The 17069-nt window shown below is 41.6% G+C and overlaps 1 protein-coding gene across 1 annotated transcript in view; it reads right to left on the reverse strand.

Annotated features, from left to right (window-relative positions):
* Positions 1-17069, reverse strand: part of LOC137325611 (inactive ubiquitin carboxyl-terminal hydrolase 53-like) — a 102481-nt gene that overhangs the window by 22388 nt on the left and 63024 nt on the right. The window contains exons 12-13 of the mRNA XM_067990880.1: positions 11266-11965; positions 4722-4792 (exon numbers count right to left, since the gene is read on the reverse strand). Of these exons, the coding sequence (XP_067846981.1) occupies positions 4722-4792; positions 11266-11965 (771 nt within the window). The remainder of the gene's footprint in view (positions 1-4721; positions 4793-11265; positions 11966-17069) is intronic.

Below are 17069 nucleotides of genomic sequence, written 5' to 3' on the forward strand. Positions count from 1 at the left end.
AAGTGTAGTCTGCTGCTCAGATAGCCCCTAAAATAGGCAGATGTCAGGACTGGGTAGGACAGAAGCTCATTGACTATTGCGACGTACAGTTTACAAGGGGGTGTTAATCTGCTTTGTGCCCCGAAAGAAAAATAATTTAGTTATAACTGACATGTCACAACAACTGGTCAATGTAAGCAATATTGCTGATATATCATTGGACATCTCCTCCTATCACCCACGGACCATGACCCCACCGCTGAACATCAAGCTGTAATTTCCCAGACAGTCACTGACCTCAGCTCCTCTGGAGATCTTCCCCTCCCCCCCACGGCCTCCAACTTCATAGTCCCCCAACCTCGCATAGCCCGCAATCCTTCCCAAGATCCACAATCAGGACTGTCCCAGTAAATCCATCGTTTCAGGCTGTTCTTGCCCTAGGGAATTTATTTCTTCCTATCAACTATTTTTTTTCCCTCGTCCAGTCTCTTCTGACCTACATTCGCGACTCTTCCGACACCCTCCATCACGAACAGTTTCTAGTTCCCCGGCCCTAACTGTCTTCTTTTCACCATGGATGTCCAGTCCCTCTACACATCTATCCCTCACCAGGATGGCCTGCGGGCCCTCCGCTTCTTCCTTGAACTGAGGCCCATCCACCATCACCCTCCTCCAGCTGAATTTGTTCTTACTTTGAACAACTTCTCCTTTGACTCCACTCACTTCCTCCAAATAAAAGGTGTCACTATGGGAACCTGTATGGGTCCTAGCTATGCCTGCCTTTTTGTGGGATACGTGGAACATTCTTTGTTCCAGTCCAACTCAGGTCCCCTCCCTCACCTCTTTTTCCACTACATTGATGACTCTCGGTGCAGTTTCCTGCTCGCGCCTTGAACTGGAAAATTTCATCATCTTTGTTGCCAATTTCCACCCTTCCCTCACCTTCACATGGTCCAAGTCTGACTTTTCCCGCTTTCTACTTCTCTATCTCCATTTCTGAGGATAGGCTGTCAACCAGTATCTACTATAAGCCCAATGACTCAGACAGCTACTTTGATTACACCTCCTCCCACCCTGCTTCTTGCAAGGACTCTATTCCATTCCCCCGGTTTTTCCGTCGACGGTGCTACCTTCCACACCAGCGCTTCAGATATGTTTTCCTTCATCCTAAATCGAGGATTCCTGTCCACTGTAGTTGACAGTGCCCTAGACAGTGTCTGTCCCATTGCCCGCAATTCTGCCCTCACCCCTCCCACTCCCTCCTAGAACCACGATAGGAGCCCCTTTGTCCTCACCTTCCACCCCACCAGCCTCCACATTCAACGTATCATCCTCCACCATTTCCAGTGCAATGCCACCACTAAACACATCTTCTCCCCTTTTCAGCATTCCAAAGGGACCGTTCCCTCCGTGACACCCTGGTCCACTCTTCCATCACCCCGAACAATTGCTCTCCTCCCCATGGCACCTTCCCTTGCAAGCGCAGGAGATGCAACTCCACCTGCCCTTTCACTTCCTCCCTTCCCACTGTCCAGGGCCCCAAACACTCCTTCCAGGTGAAACAGCAATTTACATGTTCTTCTATCAATTTACTGTATTCGTTGCTCATAATGCGGTCTCCTCTACATTGGGGAGACCAAACGCAGATTGGGTGATCACTTTGTTGAACACCTCTGCTCAGTCCGCAAGTATGACCCTGACCTTCTGGTCCCTTGCCATTTTAATTCTCCATCCCACTCTCACCTCTGTCCTCTGCCTCCTACACTGTTCCAATGAAGCTCAACGGAAGCTCGAGGAACAGCACCTCATCTTTCGATTAGGCACTTTACAACCTTCTGGACTCAAAATTGATTTCAATAGCTTCAGATCATAATCACTGCTCCCATTTTTTTCAGACAGCAGATGCTGGTAATGGTTCTGTTGTTGCCATTTACAGCTTCTCTAGACCCATCTTTTGTTTCTTTATTTGTCCCATTACCACCCTCCTTGGCTTGCATCATCATCCCTTTTGTCATTTAATCACTCCTGCCCTCCAACCTATCAGAGACCTTCCCTTATATTCTTTCCTCCCCTCGCCTGGCTCTGTACTTGCTTCAAAACTGTTTAATCTTCAACTCCTTCCAGTTTTGACGAAAGGTCATTGACCTGAAATGTTAACTGTTTCTTTCTCCACAGATGCTGCCTGACTTGTTCAGTATTTCCAGCATTTTCTGTTTTTATTTCAGATTTCCAGCATCTGTGGTATTTTGCTTTTGCTGATCAGAAGTGTTCAAATGACAATGCAATTTAAAAAAACAGTAATTCAATTTGTAAAGGAACATTGTTTGGCAGCACACCAAAAAGAAATGAGATGCATAGTACAAATAATCTAACAGTTGCTTCAGTGTTTTTGTGTTACAGTTCATTGGATTTAGGACTTGGTATCGTAAAAGAAAAATGTATTTCTAACATTAATCCACGCTATTTTTTAAAAATACAGTTGTGAGCAGTTTGGCTCATGCTGCTATGGATCCTGTGGCTAATGCAGAACAATAAGACAAGAGACCCACTAACAAAGAAAATCGGCCATGTTTATGTCTATAGCCCCCACCCCCCCCCCCCCCCAACCCTCTCTGGTTGCTGTCCTCACTCACTCTTCCCTACCTTTTACTTTTTCTTGCCTCCAGCTCCCTTTCCTCATCTGTACTCTTGCAGCATTAATGCTGGGCCTTTCTGTACTCCCACATTCCATACCAATGCTCCATTCTCCGCATGAGCAATGCCACTAGAGATCAACTAGTTTTCATCTGAAGTTGTACAATGTTTAGACAAGATATTTGGGGCTAATCATGCAACATTGATTTGATAACTATCACGTTATTGAATAATGTATCCATTTTGAAAACCTTTAAAGGGGAAGCAAAGTCTAAATAGAGTAATTTTTGATCAAGGTACTCCTCCATTCTATATAGAAAATAAAATGGAGTTTTTTAAACGAAAGTTAGAATAGATATTTTGAACAAAGTACTCATCCTAAACTTCACCTCCAAGTTTTTGAATCCAATTTCTAATGATGCATGTTATGTTTCATTCTATCCATTACAACTGTGCATGCGTGAAAGGCAAATCATTTTTTGTTTGAATTTAACTTTTTATGGAATGTAGCACATGAGGTTTTTCAATATTTTATTGTATCAGGGCATTGAATATTGTAGAATCCTAGAAAAAAAAAGTAGAATATTTCACAAAGTTTAAAATTTTATCTGAACAGATCAGCTAAATTGAAGACATTTATATACTTTAATAACACCTATATATTTGCATTAATAATTCTGGATTTTACTCCAACGTAAATGTTACTGTAAAATGTGGTTAAATTTAGGCAGAGAAATTAAGAGATTGTGTAGCTATGGGGCAAATGTAGATCAATATAGATAAAGGTGATGTAGCACATATTGGAAAAACAGACTAGAAATATAAGTTAATTTGTAAAAATTTTATTGGGCTGGAGGAACAGATCTCGAAGTGCGAAGAAACAAATCTTTAAAAGCTGCATTGCAGGTGGAAAATGATAAAAATGGGATTCTAGGTTTAATATATAAGGTAACTGAATATAAAAGCAAGGTAATGGAGTACCAGAATCATAGAATCGTTACAGCATGGAAGGAAGCCATTCGGCCCATCGAGTCCATGCTGGCTCTACGCAAGACCAATCCAGTTAATCCCATTCCCCTGCTCTTTCCCTGTATTCCTGCAAATTTTTTCTCTTCAAATATTTATCCAATTCCTTTTTGAAAGCCATGGTTGAATTGCGTCCACCACCCTTTCAGGCTGCGCATTCCAGATCATAACTACTCGCTGCGTAAAAAAGTTTTTCCTCATGTCGCCTTTGGTTCTTTTGTCAACCACCTTAAATCTGTTTTCTGGTTCTCGACCCTTCCACCAATGGGAGCAGTTTCTCTATTTACTTTATTTAAACCAGTTATGATTTTAAATACCTCTATCAAATTTCCTCTCAACCTTCTCTGTTCTAAGGTGAAGATCCCCCCACTTCTCCAGTCTATCCACGTAACTGAAGTCTCTCATCCCTGGAACCTAGTAATTTTTTTCTGCATCCTCTCTAAGGCCTTCACATCCTCCCTAGTATAAGTAATTTTGGGTACCTCATTAACAAAAGGATATTAGAGCTATGGAGTCAATATAGATTCACTAGGATGATACCAGGGATGAGGATATAGTTATGAAAAAGAGTGATAAACTAGTACTGTAGAAAGATCTAAATTTCAAAAAGAGGGGTTATTTATCATCATGTAAAACAGAGAGTGTCTTTGCATTCTTTGGAAATATCGGATGATTATTAAATACCAAGAGTATATATCAAAAAATAATTTGAAATGCAATCTGAAGGAAGTTGATAAATGTAGAGAGGAATCAGCAGAAGAGTGCATTTAGCTGGATGGTTAGTGGAGGGAGTCATGAAAAAGGATAGTATACAGCCTTTTCCATATAAATCAGACACACTAGAATTAAAATCCAACAATAGCAATTGTACAATTTTCTCCCCAATGTTGTATGCAATTTTGTCAACTTGCAATTTCATCTGCCAATGTATCAAACTGCTTTAAGGCCTATTTTAATTACTTTAATTTTAATGTAATTACTCCTGCTTATAGTTCACAAAATATTTTATAAAAGTTTATGACTCCAAGTTATGTAACATCACAGTACGATACAAAAATAAATAATAAAAGGACAAACCTTACCTTCATTAACCGGAAACCTACTGTGCAACAGATTGGGACGTGCATCAGGTTTGTGTAATGCTTGTTGATCCCTAAAATACATAAAATAGAAAACTTAGATGTAAACTCCCAGGAGCATTTAAGTTATTAATTCAGGCAATCCTTTAACTTTAGGTGACACCAGGCTCCACTACATGCAGTAATTTGAATTGATCAGATGCTTTTGACTTTCACCCAAATCATGCAGGTACAAAGTACTCAACTACCTACACAATTTATTTGAACATGATATACCAGCTATGCTGTTTACTTCTCTATATTTTAATTAAGAGGATGTTCCAAATACCATATTGTCGTGCAATTCATAAATTGATTTTCTCCCCCTGATTTGCAGTTACATTTGTGTGTCAAATAAAGTTACAGACATGCATTCCATGAAATCAGACCCAATTTCTAACATCTATTTGTATGTGGTGTGTTTTTTTTTTAAGTCCTGAACATTTACAACCAGAGTGACGACACAATCATATAATAAAGTTTGGGAATAGATGAAACTAGGCAGCAGAGCAAGTCAGTATAATGCCTTCTCCTCAAACTCAGATTTAAATGCATTCCAGGGTGGTGGAACTAAAGTCTTCATTCTCTATTGGTTGCAAGGCTCTGACTGAAATTATGTTAACCTCAATCCACTTCTAAATGGGTGAGAGTCCCCAGCATCATATTGCTGAATTATGCAGTTTCTCATCTAGAATTGGTGTTGGGAGTAGAAAGAAAACATTGGTCCCATCTTTAACCCCATGAATGTATAATGGAAAAAATTGATGTGAAGACCACACAGGTGCAATTTTAAAAAAATATTTTATAGTTGATTTCCCTTGCGATTGCACACAAGAGTCAAGACCAATTGTAGTCTTCCGGTGAAGCAGGGTTAGAAGGCAGGGGAGATTTGGATCAGGGTGTTCAGATATAATTCAGTTCTTGTTTTCAAGTCATACATTCTGTCTTTGTTATCTATTTCCATTCTAAATTCCTAAATCCACATTTATAATAGAAAGTGCCTATTTAAATTTGTCATTCTGTAATTACACCCTCCTGTTAGTGGTGGCGGTGCAGCACCTTTACTGGCAGAAGTGTGTAATTGCAGTCTAATGTCAGTTTCCATTATAAATGTGGTATAGCAATTTAAAACAGGAAAGTGGATAGGAAGTGCACACAGAATCAAGATGCTCAATGTATTACTAGTCGATTGCACATACTGAGTCAAGACCAAGTGTTGTCTTCGGGTGAAGCAGGGTTAGAAAGCAAGGAAGAATTGAATCAGGGCACAGAGATGCAAGTCACCTTCCATTTTAAGCATCAGCATCTTGCACTTACATAGTGCCTTTAACAGAGAAAAACACCTACGATGCTTCACGGAGACATAATCAGACAAAAATGAACAGTGAGCCAAAGGAGGAGATATTAGGAAGGGTGACGATCAGCTTGATCAAAGAGGTGAGTTTTAAGCAGAGATTTAAAAGGAGAGGAAAGTGGAGAAGTATAGAGGTTTAGGGCAAGAATTCCAGAGCACAGGGCGTAGGCGGCTGAAGGCAAGGCTGGTAACAGTGGATCGAAGGGAGGGAGAGCTGTACAAGAGGCCAGAGTCGGAGGAACGGCGAGTTCTGGAGGGGAGTTGTTAACTGGAGGGGATTACAGAGCTAGCAATGGGCAAGGCCATGAAAGGATTTAAACAAACGGATGAGAATTTTATATTGGAGGCATTAACAGGATCAGAAGCCAATGTTAGCAAGGATGGGAGTGATGAGTGAGCAAGACTTGGCATAGGATAGGATATAGGCAGCGGAGTTTTAGATGAGTTCAAGATTACAAAGGGTAGATGGAGAGATTTGGATCAGGGTGTTCAGATGTAATTCAGTTCTTGTTTTCAAGTCATACATTCTGTCTTTGTTATCTATTTCCATTCTAAATTCCTAAATCCACATTTATAATAGAAAGTGCCTTTTTAAACTTGTCATTCTGTATTTACACCCTCCTGCTTTAAAGTCTGGAGGTGACCGGAGGTATGCATGACAGTTTCAGCAGCATATGGGCTGAGGCAGGGGCAGAAGAGGCAATGTTACTGAGGTGGAGGTACGCAGTCTTTGCGATGGAAAGGATGTGGGATCAGAAAAAAAGCTGAGGTTGCGAACAGTCTAGTTCAACCTGAGGCAGTGGCTGGGGGTGGGGGTGGAGGAGCGGGTGCAATCAGTGGCAAGAAAACAAAGTTTGTGGCGGGGGCAGAAGTCGATCGCTTCAGGCTTCCAACGTTTAACTAGAGGAAATTGTGGCTCATCCAAGACTGGATTCAGGTCATTCATTTTGTCCTTTTAAAAAAAAATACAATATTTTGATTTGATACTATTTATAGTTAAAGGAAGCAGAGAAGTGGAGTTGGGTGCATAAGAATTTCTCTGCAGTACTGGCTGAGGAGCTGGGAGATGCAAAACTGAGGCAGTACAGTGCATCCACTGACAGGAGGGTGTGATTACATTGTGACAAGTTCACAGAAACAGCTTTGATTATAAATGTGGTCACAGGAATTTATAATGAAAAAAATGACAAAGTAATGAAAACGTGATATCATGAAGTAATTCTTTGTAGATGCAAGAAGTTTGTTTGTATATATATATATATATATATATATATATATAAAACTAGTCAATCTGTCATGGTGCTGCTTGCAGGAAAATGTTGTTTGGTGAGAACAGGGGAATTAGAACGTATAAAGGAGAACGTGCCATTATGGAGCTTTATAGGAATTATAATAAAATGAATTTAAGCAGTTGAAAATAGAGATGAAACTGTATACGAGAAAGTTTTGATTCTATTAGAGATTTGGAAAAAAGGCATAAAACAACAATGAAATATAAAAATTGTAAATAAAATGTATTTATTTACGTAGTGTATCGATATATGTTTAAAAAGTGGAATATTTGTGTATATAAACTATTGAACATAAATTGTATATAGTATTTTGTACATTAATAATATAATTAAAGAACATTTAATATTTGAGAGTGTCTGTTGCTGTGATGATTTGAATGGAAGTGCCAAGTTACAAGTGGTGGAATATTGGGGGAGGAAAGAAGAGGAAAAGTGGACTATGGAGGGGTTGGTAGCAATGAATGGAAGAGAGGTTGTGGTGGCAAGTGGATGATAATAGTTGAGAGGAAGAAAATTTAAAGCATTTCAGATAATTTGGCGGTAGTGAGCACAATTAGTGTTAGTGGGATTAAGTCTAAGCAGGAAAGAATACAGTTACAATTAAGGGAAAGGTGAGGGAAAACAAAGAGGGAAAGGTAGAAATAATAATTTTGGGGAGGTGAATCTTGGTATGTTTAACAGCAAATTATTTTTAAAAAGCACAAAAGTGAATGTAGGATTAAAACAGAAGAATAGCAATTAAGAGCAGGACTAAGAAATAGAAACACTGGCAGTGGGAGCAAAAACATTTCTAGGGTGGGAACATGATTAAAAGGAAACAAACACTGGGAGCAGGAGTTAAAAGCAGAGGAGAGCTGTACTTATAAAAGAGAAATACTGGGAAGTAGTACAGTTATGTGTCAGGATATTTTGACCATTTTTCCACAAAAAGGATTTGGGGCGGTGGGGGGGGGGGGGGGAATAATGATACTTTTAATGTTGTTTTGAAAGTATAGTGTAATACTATAATTAACAAAAAATGGGGTGCAAGACAATAGGTAGTTAAGATGCTAATGATCTAGCCTTGAAATAAAGCAGAATATCAGACATCTAAAAAACAGTTTAACATTTGCAAAAGAAGCTGCAGCTGAAGCAAAGATGCCCCAGGAAAGGCCAGCATAAAACATTAGAATGCAGAGAAGTTAGTCTGTTTAAGTCAAGCAAGATGTCCTATGGCAATGAGGCAGTGTACCATATTCATTATTTTTATGTTATTATGTAGACAGAAGTTGTATCAATTGAACTAACTGAATCGGATGATAACCACCTTCATCTTTCTGTGGAATAAAGTTAACACCTAGTGTTAACTTAAGCTGCCTTTGGAGCGACTGAAGAAATACATGTACAAAAGACATGGATATCAGGTTTAGGTCACAAGAGGTTTCAATGTTACACCCCTACTCCCACTATCAGGCAAGTAAATATAGGGCAGTGTGGGCCAACTCCTTGAAAAGTGAGATGCTCAGACTGTTTAAAGGAGTGACTGACACCAGTGAACTTGAGCATGTAATCATGGCAGATCCAAATTCATAACAGGTACTAACAGTAAAAAAACAAGACTGACCAAGAGCAGGAGCAAAAGCAAAGAGCATAAACCAAAAAAATTGGGAACAACACAAAAAAGTATAGAAATAATAGGACTGGAGCCAAAAAATACAAAAGGTGAGGAGCAAGATTTACAAAACAGAAGTAGTACAAGACTACAAAAAGAGAAAAGTGCATCCTAGGAAAAAAAAATACAAATATCAGGAGTGGGAGTAAAAAACGTTGTATGAAGTGGACGCAAACAGGGCTGTAGGGTGCATTTGGGGGTTCAGAGTGTCCTATCTCAGTTTGAGGATAGTTTCAGGTTGTGGGGCAAAGGATGTGGTCAGGGGACACGCATCCTGTTCCCTAACAATTCATAACATGCCCTCGATTGTTTGAAACTGTACTTTTCTGCCTTGCATCATCATAACTTGCCCTTGTTAGCCATGCTCCATGACCTCAGAACCTATCTACTTTGTGGTTCCTGTATCGTTTTCCCTCCCTGTACAACCTTTCCATTTCCTTCGTGCTCATCTGTTATTGTCTCACTACTATTGCCTCCCCTACACTTACCCGTTGCCATCAACCCCTCCTTATCCTAGCAGAGTTTTTCTGATGTTCCCATTGCAGCAGTCACCTCTATAGCCTGTGCTCCGGCTCATTACCCATCACTCCCTATTATGGCAGCTAACCCTGGTATGACCCCTGACTTATCCCCTACTCTCTCTAAGTGAGAAACAGCAGGACGTTGACAAATCTGCAACCAGGTGAAGAAATTTGTCTTGGTACTCAGAAGTGGCAGCAGGATGCCAACAGCCTCAAGAGTCAGTGAACAAATCTGGCATGGCAGTCGTAGGCGGAGTGGGATGAAGATAGGCCTGAGAGTGGGCAAACCAATTTGGCCTGCAAAAGCTTTGGAAGCGGTGGTGGGACATGATTAGGCTGCGAGTGAAAAAATACTGCTAGCGCGAGGCGGAGCAGGATGTGAGCAGACAAAGGAGCAGCCCACCAAAACAGGACTATATTAAAATTACTTAATTGCATGTAAAGAAATGTAAATTTATACTTGGGAGAGCCCATGGGCAGGCAAAGAAAGGAGGCGATGGGGAGTTGGTGGGCGAATGTGATTCCCAAGGCTCCTGAAACTATCAAATTATTAAACTCATTACGAAAGTAAAAGTTTAAATAAGTATATTTATTTTTTTTAAAATCAAAACTTAAGTTAAAATGTTTATCTGAAGAAGTGAAATACTTATCTTCTGAAATTTCATTAAAAAAGCAAGATGGCATCAGAGGTCTGAGAGAAAGTTTTCAAATTCCCCTCACTGCAAATTGATTGTGTATTCAGCGTGACAAATTAAAGGCTAAACCCATTACAAATGAGCATATAGCAAACTAAGAAAAAATTGACAAAAATATGCAAGTGGATGTTCAACATATTATAGATTAGTTGATCCCTTGTGACATTACAGACGGAGAGTCGAGACCAAGTGTAGTCTTCAGATGAAGCAGGTTTAGAAGGCAACAGTTAAGTGGACCTGGGAATACAGACGTAATTCAGACCCCATTTCAAAGTCATACATTCTATCTTTATTTTTATATTCCCACTCTAAATTCTTATGTAAATTTGTCACACAGCTGCTCCTCCACTGGCAGGGTATACTTGCAGCATGACAAACGGCAGAGAAGAGTGTACGAGAGGAGAGAGAGAGGAAGAGGACAATACGGAGAGAGGAACGATGGGCAGAACAGGAAAGAATGGACAATTGGGAGCGGGTGCAGCAGCAACAGCAGGATTTTGCCTCCCCCACCCCCCCACAAAAAGAAATGAATAATGTACATTGATATACTACATATAAAATAAAAACTACAAATTTAAAATTAATTTGAAAAGGAGATAAATAATTTCAAAATATGTAGCACTGCAGCTCAGCTGCTATAGACGGCACTGAAACTTCCACCACAAGCACCGGCAGTTGCACAATCAGCTGGTTACATATTGGAGAATCCCGTTCTAAATGTGGATAGAGGAATTCAAAAAGGAAAAAGTTGACACAAAATGTGTGGCAAAAATGTAACAATAGGAAGCCAAGTTGGGCAGGCAGGAAGTGTGCACAGATGTAAGATTTTTTAATGTATCACAGATGGATAGAGGCCTTGAACTAAAGAAATGGCATGAAATGCAACAAAATTTATCTGAATGCAAAAACCACAATTTTACCACTTGAGTTATAGTATATTTTTAAAATTACATCTGATAACACTAGGTCAGTCTGAAAATAAAAACAAGAGTTACCTATTAGAAAGTACATCTTGGATATTCTTCAAGTGTTTTTCATTGAAAGCTTCTATGCCCAGAGAGTCGTGATTAGTGGAGCCATTGCCGAGTTGATCACTGTTGTCATACCCGAATTTAATCCTCTGCACCTGACAACTAGCATTACGGACTTTTAAGTTTTCATTGACATTGTTTTTTTCATTTTCTAGATTGGCTTTTCCATCAACTTCCACTGAAGAACATCCACTTCCTTGTGTGAATTCATCTTCATATATAGTCATTAATCCTTTCTGCTTTCGGCTCTCACTCAATAAATCATTAGTGTTCTGTCCTTTGCTATGCAGTTGCTGGTCAGAAGAGCTTAACTTGTGCTTTGGACTGCCTTGTCTTTTGTTTCCTTCCTCAAAAATACTGTCCACATTCAGTGTTTCCCGTGAGGGTTTCCAAACTTTACCCTTACTCCTACTCCTACCATTGCCCTTGTCCCTCGAATCTTGACTGCTATCAGTGTCATATCCAGTGGAGCTGCTGTTTTTGTTTTTATACTGCATACTGTCAGATGCATAAAGGAATTTGTCTGATGTTGCCTTAGCTTGTGGAGTAGTTCTACCTTCACCTGAAGGGCCTTTTCCTTGACTATTGTAAACATGCTGATCCCAGAAATGCCTCAGACCATTGCCATGCGGTGGTGTTCCAGATTTTGAAGGAGACCTGTCCTCTGAAGAGAACAACATATGGTCATAATGTGAACAAAGAACAGACATAGTGATACTTAGTTTAAGAGCAGACCAGCACCATACATGTACAATCTCAGACATAGATAGCAATTACATGACACTTCTGCAAGGTGCATTTAAAAATGAGAGATTACTTATTGTAGGCTAGTTCTTTCTTGCTCTTTGAGTGAAGTTCAATCTCAAAGTACAAATAGCAATCATATCCACCCATAAGGCAAAAATCAGATACTTTATACAAGTTAGGTGACCTTCCTCCAGCTCTGCTGACTCTCTGCCTCATGAACCCACACAGAACAAAATTTTAAAATGATCTTGGACTGTTGCTGGTGATACTCCATAATATGGGATATGACACGTGATAGGACTAACTGAAATACCACTATACAAACTTTTACAAATTCTGTGTTATATGCCCTATTAGCGAATGTTGTGCAGGAGATAATCAAATATCTACCACATGGGGAGGGAGAGGGGTTGGGGAACAAGAAAAGTACTCCAAAAGTCAGTACCAATCAATAAATCAATCAACCAGAATGTCTCCAGATTCAGAAGCAGTATTTATACCCCAAACACAGTAAATCCCTCCTTTGAGGAACAGTAGTAGGATCCTGACTCTGCTCATCACCATGATGTCAAATGACCATGGTTTGTAGGATCAATAAGGTATTACCTGTATAGGTTTAGCTCAGTCTGCTGTTACCTTTAAATTATCTGAGAAATATGGGGAAATGCATATATAAATGTGTCTAGCAAAAAAAGAGACAGACAGCCTTTACACTGACTCGAACCCTGTTCGTGAGCTTAATTGGCTCTTTTTCTTGAAAATTTCCAATGGAGTTGGACGTGGTATAATTTAATTCACGGAACTAAATTCCTGGATGATATTAATCTTTATCTATTCTGCTGTATATAGATAAGGATAGGTGACCCCAAATCTCCAGATCCCTTTATTTTACCAGGGACCATTATAATTCTGAGAGTTGTGGTGATTTCCATGTATTTCATTCCCTGTTGTTTCCAATGAAAAGATAGTCTTTCTGTATAAGTCTACAATGAGTGGTGACATCTGCGCCTTAATACAATTCATTCTGTACTTCTTAGGGAATTGCTCAGTTATACTTGGATCACTTTCAGTATATCTGATTTGAAACTCTGCAGTATTAACAGGATATTGTTTGCAATTAAGCACAGATAATGGTCTCTTTATCCTACTGATATTTCTAGAATCAAAAAGGAGAGAAACCAATTGTCTGAGCCTGACCCTCCAAGCACATACAACCAACAGATAATGGATACCCCACCTGAGCAGATTACTTTTTGATTTTTTTTTGTGCATGCAATATTCAAAAGTGCAGATCAAAAATACTACGATACTGAATATAACATTTTTGATTTGATTATTACACAAATGAAAACTCGTCAAGAAATTAATGTTTGGGAAAAGTCAATCTCTTTCCTCCTTAGTAATGTGTTTATAAGAAAAAAAGCAAGCAGCTTTTCATTACATGTTGGGATCCATAAGGGTACGGTAGCATAGTGGACTAGTAATCCAGAGGCCTGGACTAATAATCCAGTCACGAGTTCAAATCCCGCCTCGGCAGCTGGGGAATTTAAATTCAATTAAATAAAAAAATCTGGAATTAAAATACTAGCATCAGTAATGGTGGCCATGAAACTACCGGATTGTTGTAAAAACCCATCTGGTTCACTAATGTCTTTTAGGGAAGGAAACCAGCTGTCCATATCCGGTCTGGCCGATATGTGACTCCAGACCCACAGCAATGTGGTTGATTCTTAACTGCCCTCTGAAATGGCCTAGCAAGCCACTCTGTTGTAAAGTCTCGCTAAAAAAAGTCATAAGAATAAAACCGGACGGAACACCCGGCACCGGACACGACAAAGGCAAACCAAGCCCAGTCGACCCTGCAAAGTCCACCTCACCGACATCTGGGGACTTGTGCCAAAATTGGGAGAGCTGTCCCACAGACTAGTCAAGCAACAGCCTGACATAGCCATACTCACAGAATCATACCTATCAGCCAACGTCCCAGACTCTTCCATCACCATCCCTGGGCATGTCCAGTCCCACCGGCAGGACAGACCGACCAGAGGTGGCGGTACAGTGATATACAGTCAGGAAGGAGTGGCCCTGGGAGTCCTCAATATTGACTCTGGACCTCATGAAATCTCATGGCATCAGGTCAAACATGGGCAAGGAAACCTCCTGCTGATTAATACCTACCGTCCTCCCTCAGCTGATGAATCAGTCCTCCTCATGTTGAACACCACTTGGAGGAAGCACTGAGGGTAGCAAGGGCACAGAATGTACTCTGGGTGGGGGACTTCAATGTCCATCACCAAGAGTGGCTCAGTAGCACCACCACTGACCGAGCTGGCAGAGTCCTGAAGGACATAGCTGCCAGACTGGGCCTGCGGCAGGTGGTGAGCAAACCAACACGAGGAAAAAACTTACTTGACCTCGTCCTCACCAACCTACCTGTCGCAAATGCATCTGTCCATGACAGTATTGGTAGGAGTGACCACCTCACAGTCCTCGTGGAGACGAAGTCCCGTCTTCGCACTGAGGACACCATCCAACGTGTTGTGTGGCACTACCACCGTGCTAAATGGGATAGATTCGGAACAGATCGAGCAGCTCAAAACTGGGCATCCATGAGGCACTGTGGGCCATCAGCAGCAGCAGAATTGTATTCCAGCACAATCTGTAACCTCATGGCCCGGCATATTCCTCACTCTACCATTACCAACAAGCCAGGGGATCAACCCTGGTTCAATGAGGAGTGTAGAAGAGCATGCCAGGAGCAGCACCAGGGCGTACCTAAAAATGAGGTGCCAACCTGGTGAAGCTACAATTCAGGACTACATGCATGCTAAACAGTGGAAGCAACATGCTATACACAGAGCTAAGCGATTCCACAACCAATGGATCAGATCAAAGCTTTGCAGTCCTGCCACATCCAGTCGTGAATAGTGTTGGACAATTAAACAACTAACGGGAGGAGGCGGCTGGCTCTGTAAACATCCCCATCCTCAATGATGGCGGAGTCCAGCACGTGAGTGCAAAAGACAAGGCTGAACGTTTGCAACCATCTTCAGCCAGAAGTGCCGAGTAGACGATCCATCTCAGCCTCCTCCCGATATCCCCATCATCACAGAAGCCAGTCTTCAGCCAATTCGATTCACTCCACGTGATATCAAGAAACGGCTGAGTGCACTCGAAACGGCCAAGGCTATGGGCCCCGACAACATCCAGGCTGTAGTGCTGAAGACTTGTGCTCCAGAACTAGCTGCGCCTCTAGCCAAGCTGTTCCAGTACAACGACAACACTGGCATCTACCCGACAATGTGGAAAATTGCCCAGGTATGTCCTGTCCACAAAAAGCAGGACAAATCCAATCCGGCCAATTACCGCCCCATCAGTCTACTCTCAATCATCAGCAAAGTGATGGAAGGTGTCGTCGACAGTGCTATCAAGCGGCACTTACTCACCAATAACCGGCTCACCGATACTCAGTTTGGGTTCTGCCAGGACCACTCGGCACCAGACCTCATTACAGCGTTGGTCCAAACATGGACAAAAGAGCTGAATTCCAGAGGTGAGGTGAGAGTGACTGCCCTTGACATCAAGGTAGCATTTGACAGAGTGTGGCACCAAGGAGTCCTAGTAAAATTGAAGTCAATTGGAATCAGGGGGAAAACTCTCCAGTGGCTGGAGTCATACCTAGCACAAAGGAAGATGGTAGTGGCTGTTGGAGGCCAATCCACTCAGCCCCAGGACATTGCTGCAGGAGTTCCTCAGGGCAGTGTCCTTGGCCCAACCATCTTCAGCTGCTTCATCAATGACCTTCCCTCCATCATAAGGTCAGAAATGGGGATGTTCGCTGATGATTGCACAGCATTCAGTTCCATTCGTAACCCCTCAGATAATGAAGCAGTCCGAGCCTGCATGCAGCAAGACCTGGACAACATCCAGGCTTGGGCTCATAAGTGGCAAGTAACATTCGTGCCAGACAAGTGCCAGGCAATGACCATCTCCAACAAGAGAGGGTCTAACCACCTCCCCTTGACATTCAACGGCATTACCATCGCCAAATCTCCCCACCAACATCCTGGGGGTCACCATTGACCAGAAACATAATTGGACCAGCCACATAAATACCGTGGCAACAAGAGCAAGTCAGAGGCTGGGTATTCTGCGGCGAGTGACTCACCTCCTGACTCCCGAAAGCCTTTCCACCATTTACAAGGCACAAGTCAGGAGTGTGATGGAATACTCTCCACTTGCCTGGATGAGTGCAGCTCCAACACTCAAGAAGCTCAACACAATCCAGGACAAAGCAGCCTGCTTGATTGGCATCCCATCCACCACCCTAAACATTCACTCCCTTCACCACCGGTGCACTGTGGCTGCAGTGTGTGCCATCCACAGGATGCACTGCAGCAACTCGCCAAGGCTTCTTCGACAGCACCTCCCAAACCTGCGACTTCTACCACCTAGGACAAGAGCAGCAGGCACATGGGAACAACACCACCTGTATGTGCCCCTCCAAGTCACACACCATCCTGACTTGGAAATATATCACCGTTCCTTCATCGTCGCTGGGTCAAAACCCTGGAACTCCTTTCCTAACAGCACTGTGGGAGAACCGTCACCACACGGACTGCAGCTATTCAAGAAGGCGGCTCACCACCACCTTCTCAAGGGCAATTAGGGATGGGTAATAAATGCAGGCCTTGCCAGCGATGCCCACATCCCATGAACGAATAAAAAAAAATTCCAATGAATTATTTTTTGGGGGAGAAAATATCTGCATACATAGCAAATGAAAATTATAAATAAGCCCACTAGCATATATTCCAAAAAAGCAGAAAACTCTACACAGTGAAACAGAGGTACTTCTATCTTAAATCCTTTCTAAATAAGTCTGCTGTGGCAACTGCTCTACACAGGTGCAGAATCTCCCTGCTCTAGCTAATGCAATGCAAAATGTTTAGTATAGCCCAAATCAATCATCCACCACCTTAAATATTATATCTTCATATTATACTCAAGACCAGGGGCTT

The sequence above is a fragment of the Heptranchias perlo genome, chromosome 1 (genome assembly GCF_035084215.1).
Source record: "Heptranchias perlo isolate sHepPer1 chromosome 1, sHepPer1.hap1, whole genome shotgun sequence".
Taxonomy (NCBI): Eukaryota; Metazoa; Chordata; class Chondrichthyes; order Hexanchiformes; family Hexanchidae; genus Heptranchias; species Heptranchias perlo.